The 15,322-nt window shown below is 35.4% G+C and overlaps 1 protein-coding gene across 4 annotated transcripts in view; it reads left to right on the top strand.

Moving 5' to 3' along the window:
• Positions 1-15,322, top strand: part of CNTN3 (contactin 3) — a 333,748-nt gene that overhangs the window by 120,408 nt on the left and 198,018 nt on the right. For all 4 annotated transcript variants that reach the window (XM_027585016.1, XM_027585017.2, XM_027585018.2 and 1 more), the window contains exon 4: positions 6,362-6,537. In XM_027585016.1, the coding sequence (XP_027440817.1) occupies positions 6,362-6,537 (176 nt within the window). The remainder of the gene's footprint in view (positions 1-6,361; positions 6,538-15,322) is intronic.

The raw sequence follows: 15,322 nt of genomic DNA, 5'->3' as shown, positions 1-15,322 counted from the left end.
TCCAGCTGATGATTTCTGGTCCCCACACTTATAGTCAGCCACTAAGAGCAATGAGATGTTCACATGGTTGGAATGATTGCTAACCATTAAAAAGTAAAGGATATCTATAGTACCTGAGGGAAACAGAGGGAGATAGCATCTCTTACAGGGCATTTTAAACTTGTCTGCATTACTGTCTCTGTCATGAAACCTTCCTAATATCCTCTGTGCTGGGTGGGCCCCATGCTCCGATGATGCCCACTGTACCCTGTGCCCACCTGTATGATAAAACTTATCAAAATGAAATGTGCAATAATGCCTTGGTGTAGGATATAACTCCCTTAAAGTTGAGGACAGTGTGTTCTTCATCCTCACCTTCTGAATGCCTAGCAAACAGTGCCTGCCAAAGTGGAGCATGAAAAAAAAAGGGGGGGAGAATGAAGTTAATGGGGGAAAACAAAGCAAGTTTGGGATTAGATCATGTTTAGGAGTCCAGAATGCCGTGAAGGATCAGAGGGTTAGAAGTGGTCAATAGTACATTTTATAGCATATTCTTAAGTTTGGATTGATTCCTTTTATTGGCTCCATTTTAAGATAGATCGCCCATGAAGTGACAAAGAACAAGAGGCTTACTTATATCCTCCCCATAACAGCTGGAAAAAGAGAGCATCCTTCCTGCTAGTGTCATCAAAAGTTCCGAATGGCATCAGAAAAAATGTGAAATAAAAACATAGCTAATAGTGTGAGCAATCGATAACCCAAGAAGAATGTAGAAGTTAGATTTTAGATATCACAGATGGAAGTGTAAAATTTAATTCACATCATTTGTTGTTCTTCTTGTGTTTTTGAAGTGGGATGAGGAGGAAGGAAAACACATAATGGTCAAAACCAAGTTAAATCAGTTGGGTCACATTCCATATTCGTATTCTTAACTAATCACCGAGGCCGAGACTTGGATTGTTCTGAGTGGCCAGGCCAGGTCACATGAGGAGCAGCCTCTTCAAAAGGAGTGAGGGGTCACTGCTACCAGAAAGAGCAAAAATGGATGCAGAGAAGGCAGGAATAGCAAACTTCGGTAATTCTCATAGGAATAATTTTAAGGCAATCACTGATCGATTTAAACCAAGCTATAACTGTGTAAACTGAAGAGTTGCTTTTAGTCCCAGTGTTTTTTTTTTTTCTTAAATATATATGCTTAAAATTCATCAGTGAGTGAGAAATGGGAATCTATGTCATAAAACACATTTTAAAAACTTAATTTTTAAAAACATAGCATTGCAATTTAACTCATTTATATCTTTGGCAATTATTGCTGAAGCCTAACTAGTTATTTTTGGATAAAGTATTGAATATGCAAATTTGAACATTCATTCTTTCAAGGGCTGCAATTATTCTCATCACTTCAGTAAACATATTAACAAACATTGCATTTGAACACAAATGCATTTGCTTATTAACTTGAAAGCCGCATCTAAAACCGCAAATTGCTTCTGTGATTAAATTCCTAATTTTCCTGTCAAACCCCAAATAAAGTATTGCCTGTTGATTTAACAAGTGTTTAGTGTGGGCTTATTTTCCAAACCTAGCCCCACTCCCTAAAGATTTCAGTAAACTATTTTGTTCTTCTTGCTTTGTTTTATGTTGAAGTCTAACATGTGACATTTGTTTTTTACCTGCATATGGTTCGTATTTCCATTTTCCTGACCAGATTTGGTGTGATAGTATAGATGTCCTGAAGGACATTACCTTTGTATAATCAACTGTGAGGTAAATTATATTCGGGGATTATTTTGAAAACTACCTGAAGTCACTCAGTTTTGTTAGTTTCAGTTTCAAAGGGTAATGACAGTCTCTAACCTTGTTGTCATGTTCTAGTGAAAGACCCTGTTTAGGGCTCGGTGCCTTAAATTATACTGACAAGATAGATCTATGCTTATATTCATGATTGTTGTTCATGCTAGTGAGGTTTTGTGTAAGACTTGCCATCTCCTGTAATAACTAGTAATGTAATTAAATAATAACTAATAAGGTAAATGAAAATAAATATGCGTTCATTCCTCATCTTTGAGATGTTTATTGCTAATATGGATGACAACAGTGAGGAGTGACTATATGGAGGTTAGTTATGGCTAGGTTACTCCACTCAGGAAAGTTCTATAAGCACCTACCGTGCACCTCCTGTTATGGCTGATGGTGGGAATTCAGCAGTGATTCAGTCATTGTTGGAGGTCATGCTTTCAAAAGCACTTTAGCTCTGAAAGTTTAGGCTTTTCATACTGATTTAACTTATCATATAAATTCATGTTTGCACACACACACAGACACACAGACACACTCTTAACACCTAGTTTGTTCTTTCTTTTAGAACGCAATGGTTCTTATATCTTCAGTCATTGATGTTTTAGTGTATTTCCCAGGAGTAACAAGTATAGTTTTCATCAAGAAAAAGTAGTAATTGCCAGTTGTAATAGTTCCTATGTCAGGTACCTTATGCTGTTGTATTCAAAATTCAAAACCTGGTGCCTCAAGGGCATGCATGATGTTTTAAAGAAATTCTATCAAAAAAAAAAAAATTTAGGGGGAAATTGGCTATAGACTTCCACCATTCCGTTGAATAGGCTTGGCCCAGTCTCCTTACTCTACCTGCCCAGCCTCCCTCCAGCGAGGAGATACCAGCATCCTGTTGTGTAGAGGATGGAGATGAGATTTTAGAAGTGGATTGATCAAATTCATGTTGTCTCAGGTAGGCTAGTAGAGTGTGAAGCCCAGGACTTCTCATTCCAGCTCCCAACTTTTATGTATTGGCCCAGAAGCAAATTCACATAGAACCTCCACACCAAGAAATGCAAGGGGATGTGAGCTCATTGCCTGAGAATGAGTAGATTTGTAAAATATGAATATTAAGCCATTTCTCACTTGTGGATTCTAAAGGCAAATCCTAACTTGTGTAGAATGAGCGTTTGAACACTGAAGGCTGGCAGTGAACTTATAAGATCATTCAAGAGTGTTACAACATGATGATTATACAAAGGTGCTTAATCTTGTGACATTTACCACTGAGCTAAAGCTACAAGGTTAGTCTGTTTCTAGAGCACAATGTAAATGTTATAGGGTTGAAATGCTGGTGTTATGCAGCCCCAAGAGCCATGAGACTGTCTTCTTTTGCTCCTGATCACTGCATTAAGCCTTTTGGAATGGAAGTTGGGCATGCAAATGTTACTTTTATGAATTTTTAAACAATTTTGTCATTTCAAAAAGATTTCATTCCGAAACTTTAGATGGTTTCTCATGAACTTCACATTTCATTCATAAAAATGGACATTTGCAATTTTTTACAAATTGTCAATGTACAAAGCTGTAAGTTTCTATCTCTAAAAGCTTCCCAAATTCATGGCCTAAATGTGCCATTCACCTGTTACACTTTATTACTACATGTTATATTCATGAACTCTGAACAGTTGATTACAATTTACTGTAAAGAAAATTAATTCGTCGATTTATTGGACACATACTTTGTAAAAGGAGTATGTGTGTCTGCCTTCAGTTTTCCTGAATGTTTCTTGTACAGAAGAAAATCTCAGAAATATTTAGAAATCAGGCCCAAATATGAATATTTTGCATTGGGAACATAAGTACACTATTTTCTCAGGATATGATAATTTTTGGAATTTCAGACCAGAGATTCCTTACATATTTCAGAATTTAAATAAGTATAGCCCTTTTTAATTCACATACTTTCAACAAGAGGAAAAACAATTAATGTTTAATAAGATATTGAGAAATTTTATATCACCTGAGGATGAGGTCCAGTTAATGATGAATAGTGTTAAGGAGAGTAATAATTATATCACCTTGTTAAAAGAAAATTAACATTCTTTCGGGTATGTCATGTAAATCTTAGCTCTGAAGAGTTTGCTAAAGCAAAAACACTCTTACTTTTGGTATAGCAGTAACATTTAAAAGAGAGTAGATTTTGCCTTTGCACATAGTGAAATATTCTAGGGATTCAGTCTATATTATGAAGATTGAGCTAAAGGAAATAATAAACATTTATGCATAAAAAAATCTTTTCCATTTTACTTGTTTAGTCAAAGCTTTGGGATGATCGCTTTTAGATCTTAGACACTTACTGAAATAAAGTATTCTCCCACATACATTATGACTTCTTAAATCTTTCCAGCTATTAAATAGACAAGAAGTACTTCTCCATATTTTTATTTATCTTTATAATTTTCCACATAGCCACTGTACCTTTATTATTCATCAGCTAAACACAAAAGCACAATTTTCAAATTAAGCCATCAGGCATGCTTAGTCAGGCCATAAACATTTCAACTCTAGAGCTAAAATCCTTTTTTCCCATGCAAACTGTATTTTATAGGTAACAAAAACACCAAGTACCCTTTGTCATGACAGTCTCCCATTAAAAAGTATGTGAGATTATCTACATCTTTTCTGGTTTGAGTTTAGAGAACTTTTACCCACTGCAAGCATGAAGGTGCTCAGAAACTGACAGACCTTTTACATCTTAAAAATTCAACCCACCCATTTGTGATTTACTGTCCTATTTATTTTCTGAAAGTCAAGCCCACAATGTGTAGGACTATGTCTTCCCCATGTTGTTTCTTTGCATGTGTACCTGCCTGAGAACTCACTGAAACGTGGGGCTAATCTTATACATTTGTTCATTTCCTATGGCTTCTATCATTAAAACTTTATTGTGTATTATTCACCTATAGAAAATGATATAAACATATAATCTAGTCCAATGATGAACATCCATATAACCACTCCTCAAGAAATAAAACAAAAAACCCCAAATTCCTAGTATTTTCCCCCTGAACATACCCCACTTTCTTTCCATGAGAGCTTTAAAATACCTTAAAGTGGAGGTTTATCATTTTCATATGTTTTAAAACTTTATATAAATGGTATCAATTTTTATGTTATAAAATGCTTCATTATTCTTTGAGACTTTTCCATAGTAAGTTCATACATTTTCACAGCTGTCTAATATTTCAACTTCACATACTTTCATTTGTGATAATGTTAACATTTCATGTCTTTATTTGCTTTTAGAGCATGTAATATGGTCAGGTTAAATATTTTATATATGAATGCAACAATTTTTAGATGGCATATGACACGATAAAAGGACTGTGGGCTAGAGTTCAGATGAGGACTACTTCTGATCCAACAATGCATTACTTGGGGACAGTTGACATCTCACTCAACTTTTTTATCGAAATCTTCATCTATAAAATGAGTATTAGATTACCCACCTTCTCAAAGTTAGAAAGAGCAACTGGGATGATTGTTATTAATACACAAAAATTTTATAGAACTGATAGCGGTTTCTTTTTATTATAAAAATCAAGTCTTCTAGGAGGTAGATGGCTCTAATTCATACAATGGATGTGTTCTTGAGACTATGGGATATTTCTGAGTTTTTAAAGGTGACTTTGATGTGTCAGGTATCCTCACTGTTTAAAAACTGGTTTTTCTGGGGGCACCTTAGTGGCTCAGTCAGTTAAGCCTCCAGCTTCGGTTCAGGTCATGGTCTCAGGGTCATGAGATTGAGCCCCTCGTCAGGTTCCACACTCAGCAGGGCGTCTGCTTGAGATTCTCTCTCTCCCTGTGCCCCTCCCCCTGCTCTTTCTCCTTCTCTCTCTCAAATAAATAAATCTTTAAAAAAAGAACCCTGGTTTTTCTGTTTAAAAACTCTTGTTTAAAACCCAGCATCTTTTCTTTTTCCTTTTTTCTTCCGGCTTCCCATTGATAAATACGGCTCTGGGGTTAGTGCCTTTACTGTGTGAGACCCCCTAGGTGGCATTTAGGGTTTTTTACCACAGTGTACCATTTAGTAAATAGCATTGTGATGGCTGAGAAGAGTGGAGAGTGCCTCAGGGATGGGTATTTACCCAGACAAATTGAAATGGATAGTTGAGCACTTATCCAATTAATTTATTAAATGTGCTCAGTCAGTGTGAATAAATCAAAGAAGTGTGCTCTTTCCTCCCCTTCATCGGCAGCATGAGATCAGCCTGAAGTACCTGAGGTAATTACCTCCACTTTCTACTTCATCTCTGCCTATACAGACCTAGCCTTATTTTTCCCCTAGTGAACGGATTATTCTCACCTCTTCAGAAAATCATGAAAAATCTTTAACTTTTAGATGCTATTCTGTTGTGCTTTCTACTATGCTTGAACCTTTTGTTTCTGATAAACAGGCCCTGTTTGAGCTTCACATACGTCACAGTGGAATAATATATTTATTGCCTTTCATTTATAAGAGAGGTGATGTTTAAAGTGGATTTTATAATGTAGGTTTTTTTTATTTAAATATACTAAGAGGGGAAAAACCTTGACATTTGTTTTACAGATGGCAGCTGAATGGAAGTGATATTAATCTGAATATGGAATATCGTTATAAGTTGAATGGAGGAAATCTTGTGGTTATTAACCCCAACAGAAATTGGGATACAGGAAGTTACCAGTGTTTTGCAACAAATTCACTTGGAACAATAGTCAGCAGAGAAGCTAAACTCCAGTTTGCCTGTAAGTTTATGGTCATAACATCCAGCAAGTTCAACGTTTAAAATAACTGAGTGTGTGTGGTCATTTTGGATTTCAGAAACAATACGTGGATTTTATTAATTGAATAAATAGGTTGAAGGAACAATTCACTATGATCTTTTGGATCTCTAGGTACTGTACAAATCAGAGCTTAAAATGTGTGTGGGTACGTTTTCCATTTTCCTATTTTTGTAAGGATTCTATTTAGGACAGGAAAAAGAATCCAGTTAAGAATATGTTTGTTGAGTAGCTACCCTGTGTTTTATATTGTATTTGAACTGAAAAGAAAATGAAAGAATTGTCAGACATGGTCCTTGCTCTCAGAGAGCATTGAAATTAGAGAATTATATCTGACAAATCTGAAAATATTTAAGGAACAGAGACAATGAAAAAAAAAAGAATGTGATATTTTGTCGACCTCTCTTGCAGTTTGGTCCAGCTCACAATAACCTTCGGGGTAACCCTCACTCAGGCCTGGCTCTGGAAGCCCACTTTGTACCAGTGTTAATTGGACCTGGGTGAACTCATGGCCCAACCTGAGAAAATCATTCTTTCTCCAGGGAATTTAGAATAGGGACCAGAGACCTCATTTAGTTTTTATCTTCCTGATATATCTTTTGACTACTTTCTACTTTTTGTTTCTTCTTACTATAGTCTCTTCCTTTGTGTTAGCTGTATATTTTGTATTCTGTAATGCATTATCAGGATTATCTTCGTTCTGAGGTTTCTTAGTTCTTTATACCTCAGTAATTCTGAAATTGGAATACATGTATTCTTATAATGTGGTAGTATTCTCTCTCCACAGCCACAAGCCATTAATAAATTGATGATGTGTCATTTAATGCATGGCTTATTCTGTAGCTTTCTGTTTTATAATGATGATGGTTGGTTTTGCTTTTGATACAATATTCTGTGTGCTCTGTTTTTCATACTTACTTGCTCTTTCCATTGTTTTCACTTTGTTTTCCCTTGTGAACAGTGTTTCTGGTTCTCTGATTTAAAGCTGTATCTTCCTTGGGTATTTGGAAAGCTAGATGTTAGATTTATATTGCAAATTTAAGTTTGCCTATAAGTTTACCAAGGTGTTTTGTATATACTTCTCTAGTAGCCATAATTTTAAATCTAAATTATTTTTCATTTTAAATAAGTTCAGTTCCCTTTTTCCCCTTACTGTATACCTTGCTGTTGGTGATATCTGTGGTCATTGATTTAAATTCTTATTATGCCATTTCCATACATATGCCATTTTCATATATATATATATATATATGAAATATGTATCATATATATACACACACACAGGGCATACCTGTGTATTAGGTATTATGTATATATGCATGTGTGTATGTAGAGAATAGGTATACATATAATATTTTTCTCATGAATAATTTTATATATGCATATTGTTTTTAAGCAGAATTTTACCAGAATCTATCTAGTAGATTTACCTAGTTGCAATGCCAGCCATAAGACCTCTTCCCATTCTTGCATTCTAATTTCTTTAATTTCTCAATTTTTAAATATTTAACAGTTAATAAGTTACATTTAAAAATATATAACTATGTTTCATCCTCTTGCATTTTAAAGAATGTCATTATATTGACTTAAGTATGAAGACACCTTTTGGTTGGTGCGAAGTTTGGATCCCAAACTGCCAAAGAATTCCAATGTGGTGTTCTTTTGTCTTCTGCAATTAGTGTTGCTGAACAGAAGTCTGGGATCAGAATCACTTCTATTTCTTGGGAGCTCACCACCAACTCCTTTTTTTTTTTTTGTCTCATGTTGCTTGTGTATGAGATCATTTTTGCTTCATCCCTTTAGTTAAAAACATGCATATTTCCAGCAAACAGCTAGATTTAACTCTCTTTTAATTTACTTTGCTTAGAACATGAAAAATTAGTTTATCATACTTGCATATTTTGTACACAGTTCTGGAAATTTTCCTTCTTTTATATCTTTTAGTTTTATGTGTGATTTGCTTATATTTTAAAAAAGCACTTGTACTCTGTATCTTGGATTTTTTTTGTCCTATTTCTTGAAATACTCTTTATCTCATGCTGTTCCTTCCTATGAATTTCTGTTCCTGATTTACTGAGGCCACATCTATTTGTTTTTTTTCTTTTGAAGATACAGTCAGTTTTCTGAAATGCTCTTTTGGATCTACAGGGCGTCTTTTTCCTACTCCCATTTGGTGTTTTCATTTTTATGCTTAATATTTTCAATGCACTCTAAAGCAAATTTTATCCAAAGCCCGCCTTTATCAACAGGTGGTGTCAAGGAATTCCCTTGGCCCTGCTTGCTTCTCTACATGAAGAGCTCAGATTCTCTTCTCAGATCCGAAGGAGAATGTACAATTCCCACGCTAATTCCCTATTTTAGGAGTCTTTCACCAAACACGTTATTTCTTTTATACAGTGGTATTTTTCTATTACAGATTCTTGATACCTTGTAATATCTGAAGAAGTATAATTAACTATCCTTCAGAGAGAATGGCTTGTTTGGAAATACTTCTTAAAATTACATCATGCCTCTTCCAGTCTTCCCCTACTTCCTAGCCAGTACTTTATAGGCAAAATGGGATAAAGTTGTTAAGTCTGGGATTTTTTTACCCTACTTACAAGCTAATAAGCTGGCCTGCTGCAATTTCACAGATGCTAGCAGAAGACACGATATTCCTGGGTCAGTGACAAAGAGCGTTACTACTCTTGGCCCAGCAAGGTGCATGCTTCAGTTCCCCTTGCCCTCAAGTCCCACAGAGGTGATTAGATATGGCTGGAATAGATGCCACACCCACCGCTGAGGAACACTGGGCTTAGAGACCCCACTTCTTTTATAGCAAGCAGTAAGCAAGCTGCTCTTCAGCTTAGAGGAAGACATTACCTTATCCCTCCAGCTTGCTCTCTTCAGACACATCCCTGAGAAATGGGCCTGCATAAGAGTGACCGGACCTTTCAGTCTTTGCACACCCACTAAAAACTTTGAAAAAAGTTGTCCGTTGTTTGTTTGTTTGGTACTGCCTTTGACTTTGTTACTTGGGATGCACCCTATCAGGATATATGTCGTAAATGGGAGACAAAGTATCTTTTGACCTTCATTGGGAATTCCATCTTTCATAAAGAAAAGCCAGGATGTTCCATTTAGTTCCTAAGGTTTCCCCACAGTCATTCTTCATCAGCCTCACAAATTTTACTTGTTCTGATGCTTGGACATGAGATTGCTTAGTTGTCTTGGTGGACAATGAGATTCTTTGGTTTGGTTTGCTTTTGCAGTTAGCAGAAGTGGGGCCAGTTCATAAGTGTTTTTGGGAAGTTACAGGAGGGAATTTTGGGTATTCTTAGCCTAATGCCACATTAAATTGGAAAGGTAAAAAATGTATTTAAATTCATATAGTTGAGATACAGGTTTCTCGTAAAGAAACCAAGGACAGTGGGAAAAGAAGCGGGAGATATTTAATGTATCAGAGATCTCAAAATTACCAGTTATAAGAGAACACTGCTTTAACTTGGCAGCTTTGAAGGAATGTGATATATTAACTGAAGAAGGAATTAGGATCAAGACTCTTGTATTAGTAAGATGCTCGTGACTTCAGGGGAGTTTTGACTGTCTTTTGCTGCAGGCAAATGGAGGGTAACAAGTTGACACTGAAAAATTCCTAATTGTTCACTATATGTCTCCTCTCTTGATTATGTTTGCATGCTTAGTAATACTTTTTTGTTTCTATTCATCATGAAGAAAATATTTAAATTGTGCTTCATGGATAAATGAGTAAATGAAAGTATAGTATACCACTTTTAAAGCTGGTAAAAATGCAAAGAAAGTTCATCTTAATTTTCAAGTTGCTTGAAAATAGTGTTTGTAATAAAATCAAAGTGAAAGGCCATTCATAATTTTAAAAGTCTGTAGGTTACTTATACAACAGTTAGGAAACCTGTGGAAGGGAGAAATATGTAAAGTGATGCAATGTTTGAGTTATAGGCTTTCTCAATTATTTGCTGTTATGTTACATTGTATAATTTTTGATACTTGCTTAATATATTTGAAAATATTTTTCCAAATTCTTAATTCCAGTCACAGCAGGTTAGGATAGTACCTCCAAATCCCCAAATATCTTTGCTTTATTAACAATTAGTTTTATTTGCCTTATTCCTGAATTTCTTATTCTTTATTAAAATGTTTTTATTTTGGCCATTTTGTGCTGCAGTATATTTTTAATCATGAATTATATTACATGTACAAGTGGCATGGAGAAATTGTAAAGAATGTCTGTGTAGCCACCACTCAAGATTTAAAGAATTTTTTTAAAAGATTGTATTCATTTATTTGAGAGAGAGAGAGTGAGAGAGAGAGCACGAGAGGGGGTAGGGTCAGAGGGAGAAGCAGACTCCCCGCTGATCAGGAAGCCCGATGTGGGACTCGATCCTGGGACTCTGGGATCATGACCTGAGTCAAAGGCAGTCACTTAACCAACAGAGCCACCCAGGCACCCTAGATTTAAAGCATTTGAAGTTCAATTAAACCTACCTGCTACGTCGTTGCAAATGGCAAGATCTCATTCCTTTTGATGGCTGCATAATATTCCATTACACACACACACACACACACACACACACACACACACACACACACACACACCACATCTTCTTTATCCATTCATCTGCCAATGGACATCTTGGCTCTTTCCACAGTTTGGCTACTGTGGACATTGCTGCTATAACTGGAGGGTGTTATACTGAACGAAATAAGTCAATCAGAGAAAGACATGTATCATATGACCTCACTGATATGAGGAATTCTTAATCTCAGGAAACAAACCGAGGGTTGCTGGAGTGGTGGGGGGTGGGAGGGATGGGGTGGCTGGGCGATAGACATTGGGGAGGGTATGTGCTATGGTGAGTGCTGTGAATTGTGCAAGACTGTTGAATCACAGACCTGTACCTCTGAAACAAATAATGCAATATATGTTAAGGGAAAAAAAAAAAGATAGCAGGAGGGGAAGAATGAAGGGGGGGGAAATCAGATGGGGAAATGAACCATGAGAGACGATGGACTCTCAGAAACAAACTGGGGGGTGGGAGGATGGGTTAGCCTGGTGATGGGTATTAAAGAGGGCACATTCTGCATGGAGCACTGGGTGTTATGCACAAACAATGAATCATGGAACACTACATCAAAAACTAATGATGTAATGTATGGTGATTAACATAACAATAAAAAATTTAAAAAAAAAACCTACCTGCTAACTCACCCTCCTGACATTTCCTTCACTCGCTTCCCCTCTCAATAGGTATTCACTATTCTGAATTAAATGTTTTTTTATCCTTTGAATACACATGTGTGTTTTTCCAAATAGCCTGTTAAATGGTTTTACTTTTTTAATCTTTTAAACTTTTATACAGTGGCATCATATGGTATGCATACATCAACAACGTTTTTGTCCCCCAACATTATGTTTGTGAGTATCTGTTGATCTACATCCTTGCCAATGCTTATTGTTGTTCATTTTTTAAATTTGTGCAAATCTAGTGAATATAAAATTGTATTTCACTATGGTTTAATTTGCATTTCTCTGATTACAATGATGTTAAGCTCCTTTTCTATGTTTGGTGACCATTTATGTTTCTGTGATCTAGTTTTTTTGGGGGGGGGCAGGATTTCTTTGTACACTTTCACTTAATCATCTTCTTTTTAGTGGCTAGTTTTGTTTTGTTTTTCCCTTGATGCTGTCAAATGAACAAATGTTCTTAATTTTGAATTAAAGTATCACCCTTTTTCTTTATAGCTTATGTTCTCTTACGAGTTGTTTAAAAATTTTTCCCCCTTATCCTGACGTGGTAAAGACATTCTCCTAAAGGTACTTATAAAAGTTTAATGTTATGCTCTTTATATTTAAGTCTTTAATTATCTGGAGCTGATTTTGTATATCCTGTGAGATAGAAGTACTCATTTATTTTATTCTAATATGGGAAGTCAACTTAGCAATCCAATTGACTGAAGAGTCCATTCTTTTTTTTTTTTAATATTTTATTTATTTATTTGAGAGAGAGAATGAGAGAGCGAGCATATGAGATGGGGGAGGGTCAGAGGGAGAAGCAGACTCCCTGCCAAGCAGGGAGCCCAATGCAGGACTCGATCCCGGGACTCCAGGATCATGACCTGAGCCAAAGGCAGTCACTTAACCAACTGAGCCACCCAGGCGCCCTGCAGAGTCCATTCTTAACCACCCAGAATGCAATGTATGATCATTGTCTTTGGTTTCTTTGGACGTTTTTGGAGAATTATATTATCTGCAAATAATGAGAGTTTCTGTTTCCTTATCAACCCTTGCATCTTTTATATCTTTTTATATGACTGCACTTTCTCTAGCCTAATACAGCATTAAATACATTGATGGTAGATATTCCTATCTTGCTTCTGATTTTAAAGAAAATGAATTAAGAGTAACATTTCACCATTTGATATAATGTGTCCTATAGATTTTGTAAATGCTCTTTATCAAGTTAAGGCAGATCCTCTCCAGATTAGCTTTTATCATGAATGCTTTATGTGTAAATGCTTTTCATACTTTTATTGGGATATTCATGCTGTTTTTCTTCTTTAAACTGTTAATGTAGTAAATAATTTTTAATATAAACCAACCTTCTATTCCTGGGTTAGTTTCATCTTGGCTTTTATGTAAGTTTTTTAAATAAATGGATGGTAGGTATTTGCCAATATTTTATTTTGCATTTTTGCATATATATTCATATAGGAGATTTTCTTGTTATTCTCTTATACTATCCTTTCTTTAACTTTAGTATCAAAGTTATGTTCACCTCTAAAAATGAGCTGGAGAGTATTTCTTATTTTTATAGCACCTAGAAAAATTTGAGAAATATTGGAATTATCTGTTCCATGAATGAGAAGTAGAACTTACAAATAAAACCATCTGGGCTTGGAGTTTACACTGAGGAAAAATTTTAACTATTGAGTGAATGATATGGTCTTTTTCTTTATGCAAATTTATGGTTTTTCTAGGAATTTTATGTTTTCTAATGCATTGGCAAAAAGTTGTATCAAACCATTCCTTTTATTATCATTCTTATCTCTGCTTTATATGTAAATTCCGTTTCATTCTAAGTATTATTTCAAAACTCTTTTTAATGAAACATGTCAGAACGTGGCATTATTGTTCACTTTTGAATCTTTGTATTTCGTTCATTTTCTTTTCATTGCTCTTTCCCACTTCTTAGATTATTTCATTTTTCTTTTCTTAATCACTTAAGTTATATGGTTACTTTCCTACCATTCTTCTGTTCTAACACAAATATGTGTGACTTTAAGTTCTCCTAAAGTCATAGTTTTAACTGTCAACCAGGGTTTTGACATATAGCATATTTATTATGCTTCAGTTTTACAAATGTTATAATTTCATTATGATTTTCTCTTGGATCTGTGAGTTATCAGATATGTGTTTTTGAATATCCAAACACAATGGAGTTTTCCTAGACATCTTTTGTTACTGATTTCTATTTTATTTTAAAAATTTTATTTATTTGAGAGAAAGCATGTATGTGCCAGAGAGGCATGAGTGGGGGTGGGGTGAGGGATGGGCAGAGAGAGAATCAGGCTCCCCGGTGAGCTGGGAGCCCAACATGGGACTGGATCGCAGGACCCCGGGATCATGACCTGAGCCTAAGGCAGGTGCTTTACTGACTGAGCCACCCAAGCACTCCTTGTTACTGATTTCTAACCTTAGTTCTTCATTGATCAGAGCAGTGTTCTCCATATATTCATTGGGATAAACTTGTTAATTGTGTTGCTGAAATTATATATCTCATTACTGATGCTTTATCTAATCAGTCAGTTTCATACAATGATAGATTTCTGTTTATCCTAGTATTTCTGTATTTTTGCCTTGTACATTTAGTGAATTCTTGCTGTATAAAAATTTATAATAGGAATATTTTTGGTTAACATGAGATGACCAACTATCCCTAAGAAATTGTTTGTCTTAGAAATTAGGTGTTAATATATTGATATTGCTCTATTAATATATTCTGATTTTTTTGTTTTCTTCTCTTTGTTTAGACTGATTAAGAATTTCTTCCCCCCTCAGTAACACTGAAAGTTATACACCTTATTTATTTTCATCTAGTAATTGCCCTAGAAGTTTCAGTATGCATGCTTAACAAAGTCTGCAGTTAATATCTCTAACAATGGAGGACTTTGCAGTATTTTCAACTGTTTGCCTTTCTCCAGAATACTGTACTATTGTTATTAAATATTTTTGTTGAAATTTTTAATGCCATGAATTACACATTACTGATCCTATTCCTTTTATTTTCTAGTTTTTCTTTTATATCAGAAATAGATAATGTAAGCATGTACAAACTTCTACGTAGTTTTTTATTTGCTTTTTATATTTGTTTTTTTTGTTTTTTATTATGTTAATCCCATACATTACATCATTAGTTTTTTTTTTTAAAGATTTTATTTATTTATTTGAGAGAGAGAGAATGAGAGATAGAGAGCACGAGAGGGAAGAGGGTCAGAGGGAGAAGCAGACTCCCTACCGAGCAGGGAGCCCGATGCGGGACTCGATCCCGGGACTCCAGGATCATGACCTGAGCCGAAGGCAGTCGCTTAACCAACTGAGCCACCCAGGCGCCCCAATCATTAGTTTTTGATGTAGTGTTCCATGACTGTTTGTGCAAAACACCCAGTGCTCCATGCAGAACGTGCCCTCTTTAATACCCATCACCAGGCTAACCCATCCCCCTACCCTCCT

This window comes from Zalophus californianus, chromosome 1 (assembly GCF_009762305.2).
Source record: "Zalophus californianus isolate mZalCal1 chromosome 1, mZalCal1.pri.v2, whole genome shotgun sequence".
Lineage (NCBI taxonomy): Eukaryota > Metazoa > Chordata > Mammalia > Carnivora > Otariidae > Zalophus > Zalophus californianus.
The sequence above is the reverse complement of the archived record's forward strand: the minus strand, read 5'-3'. Positions and strand labels throughout refer to the sequence as shown.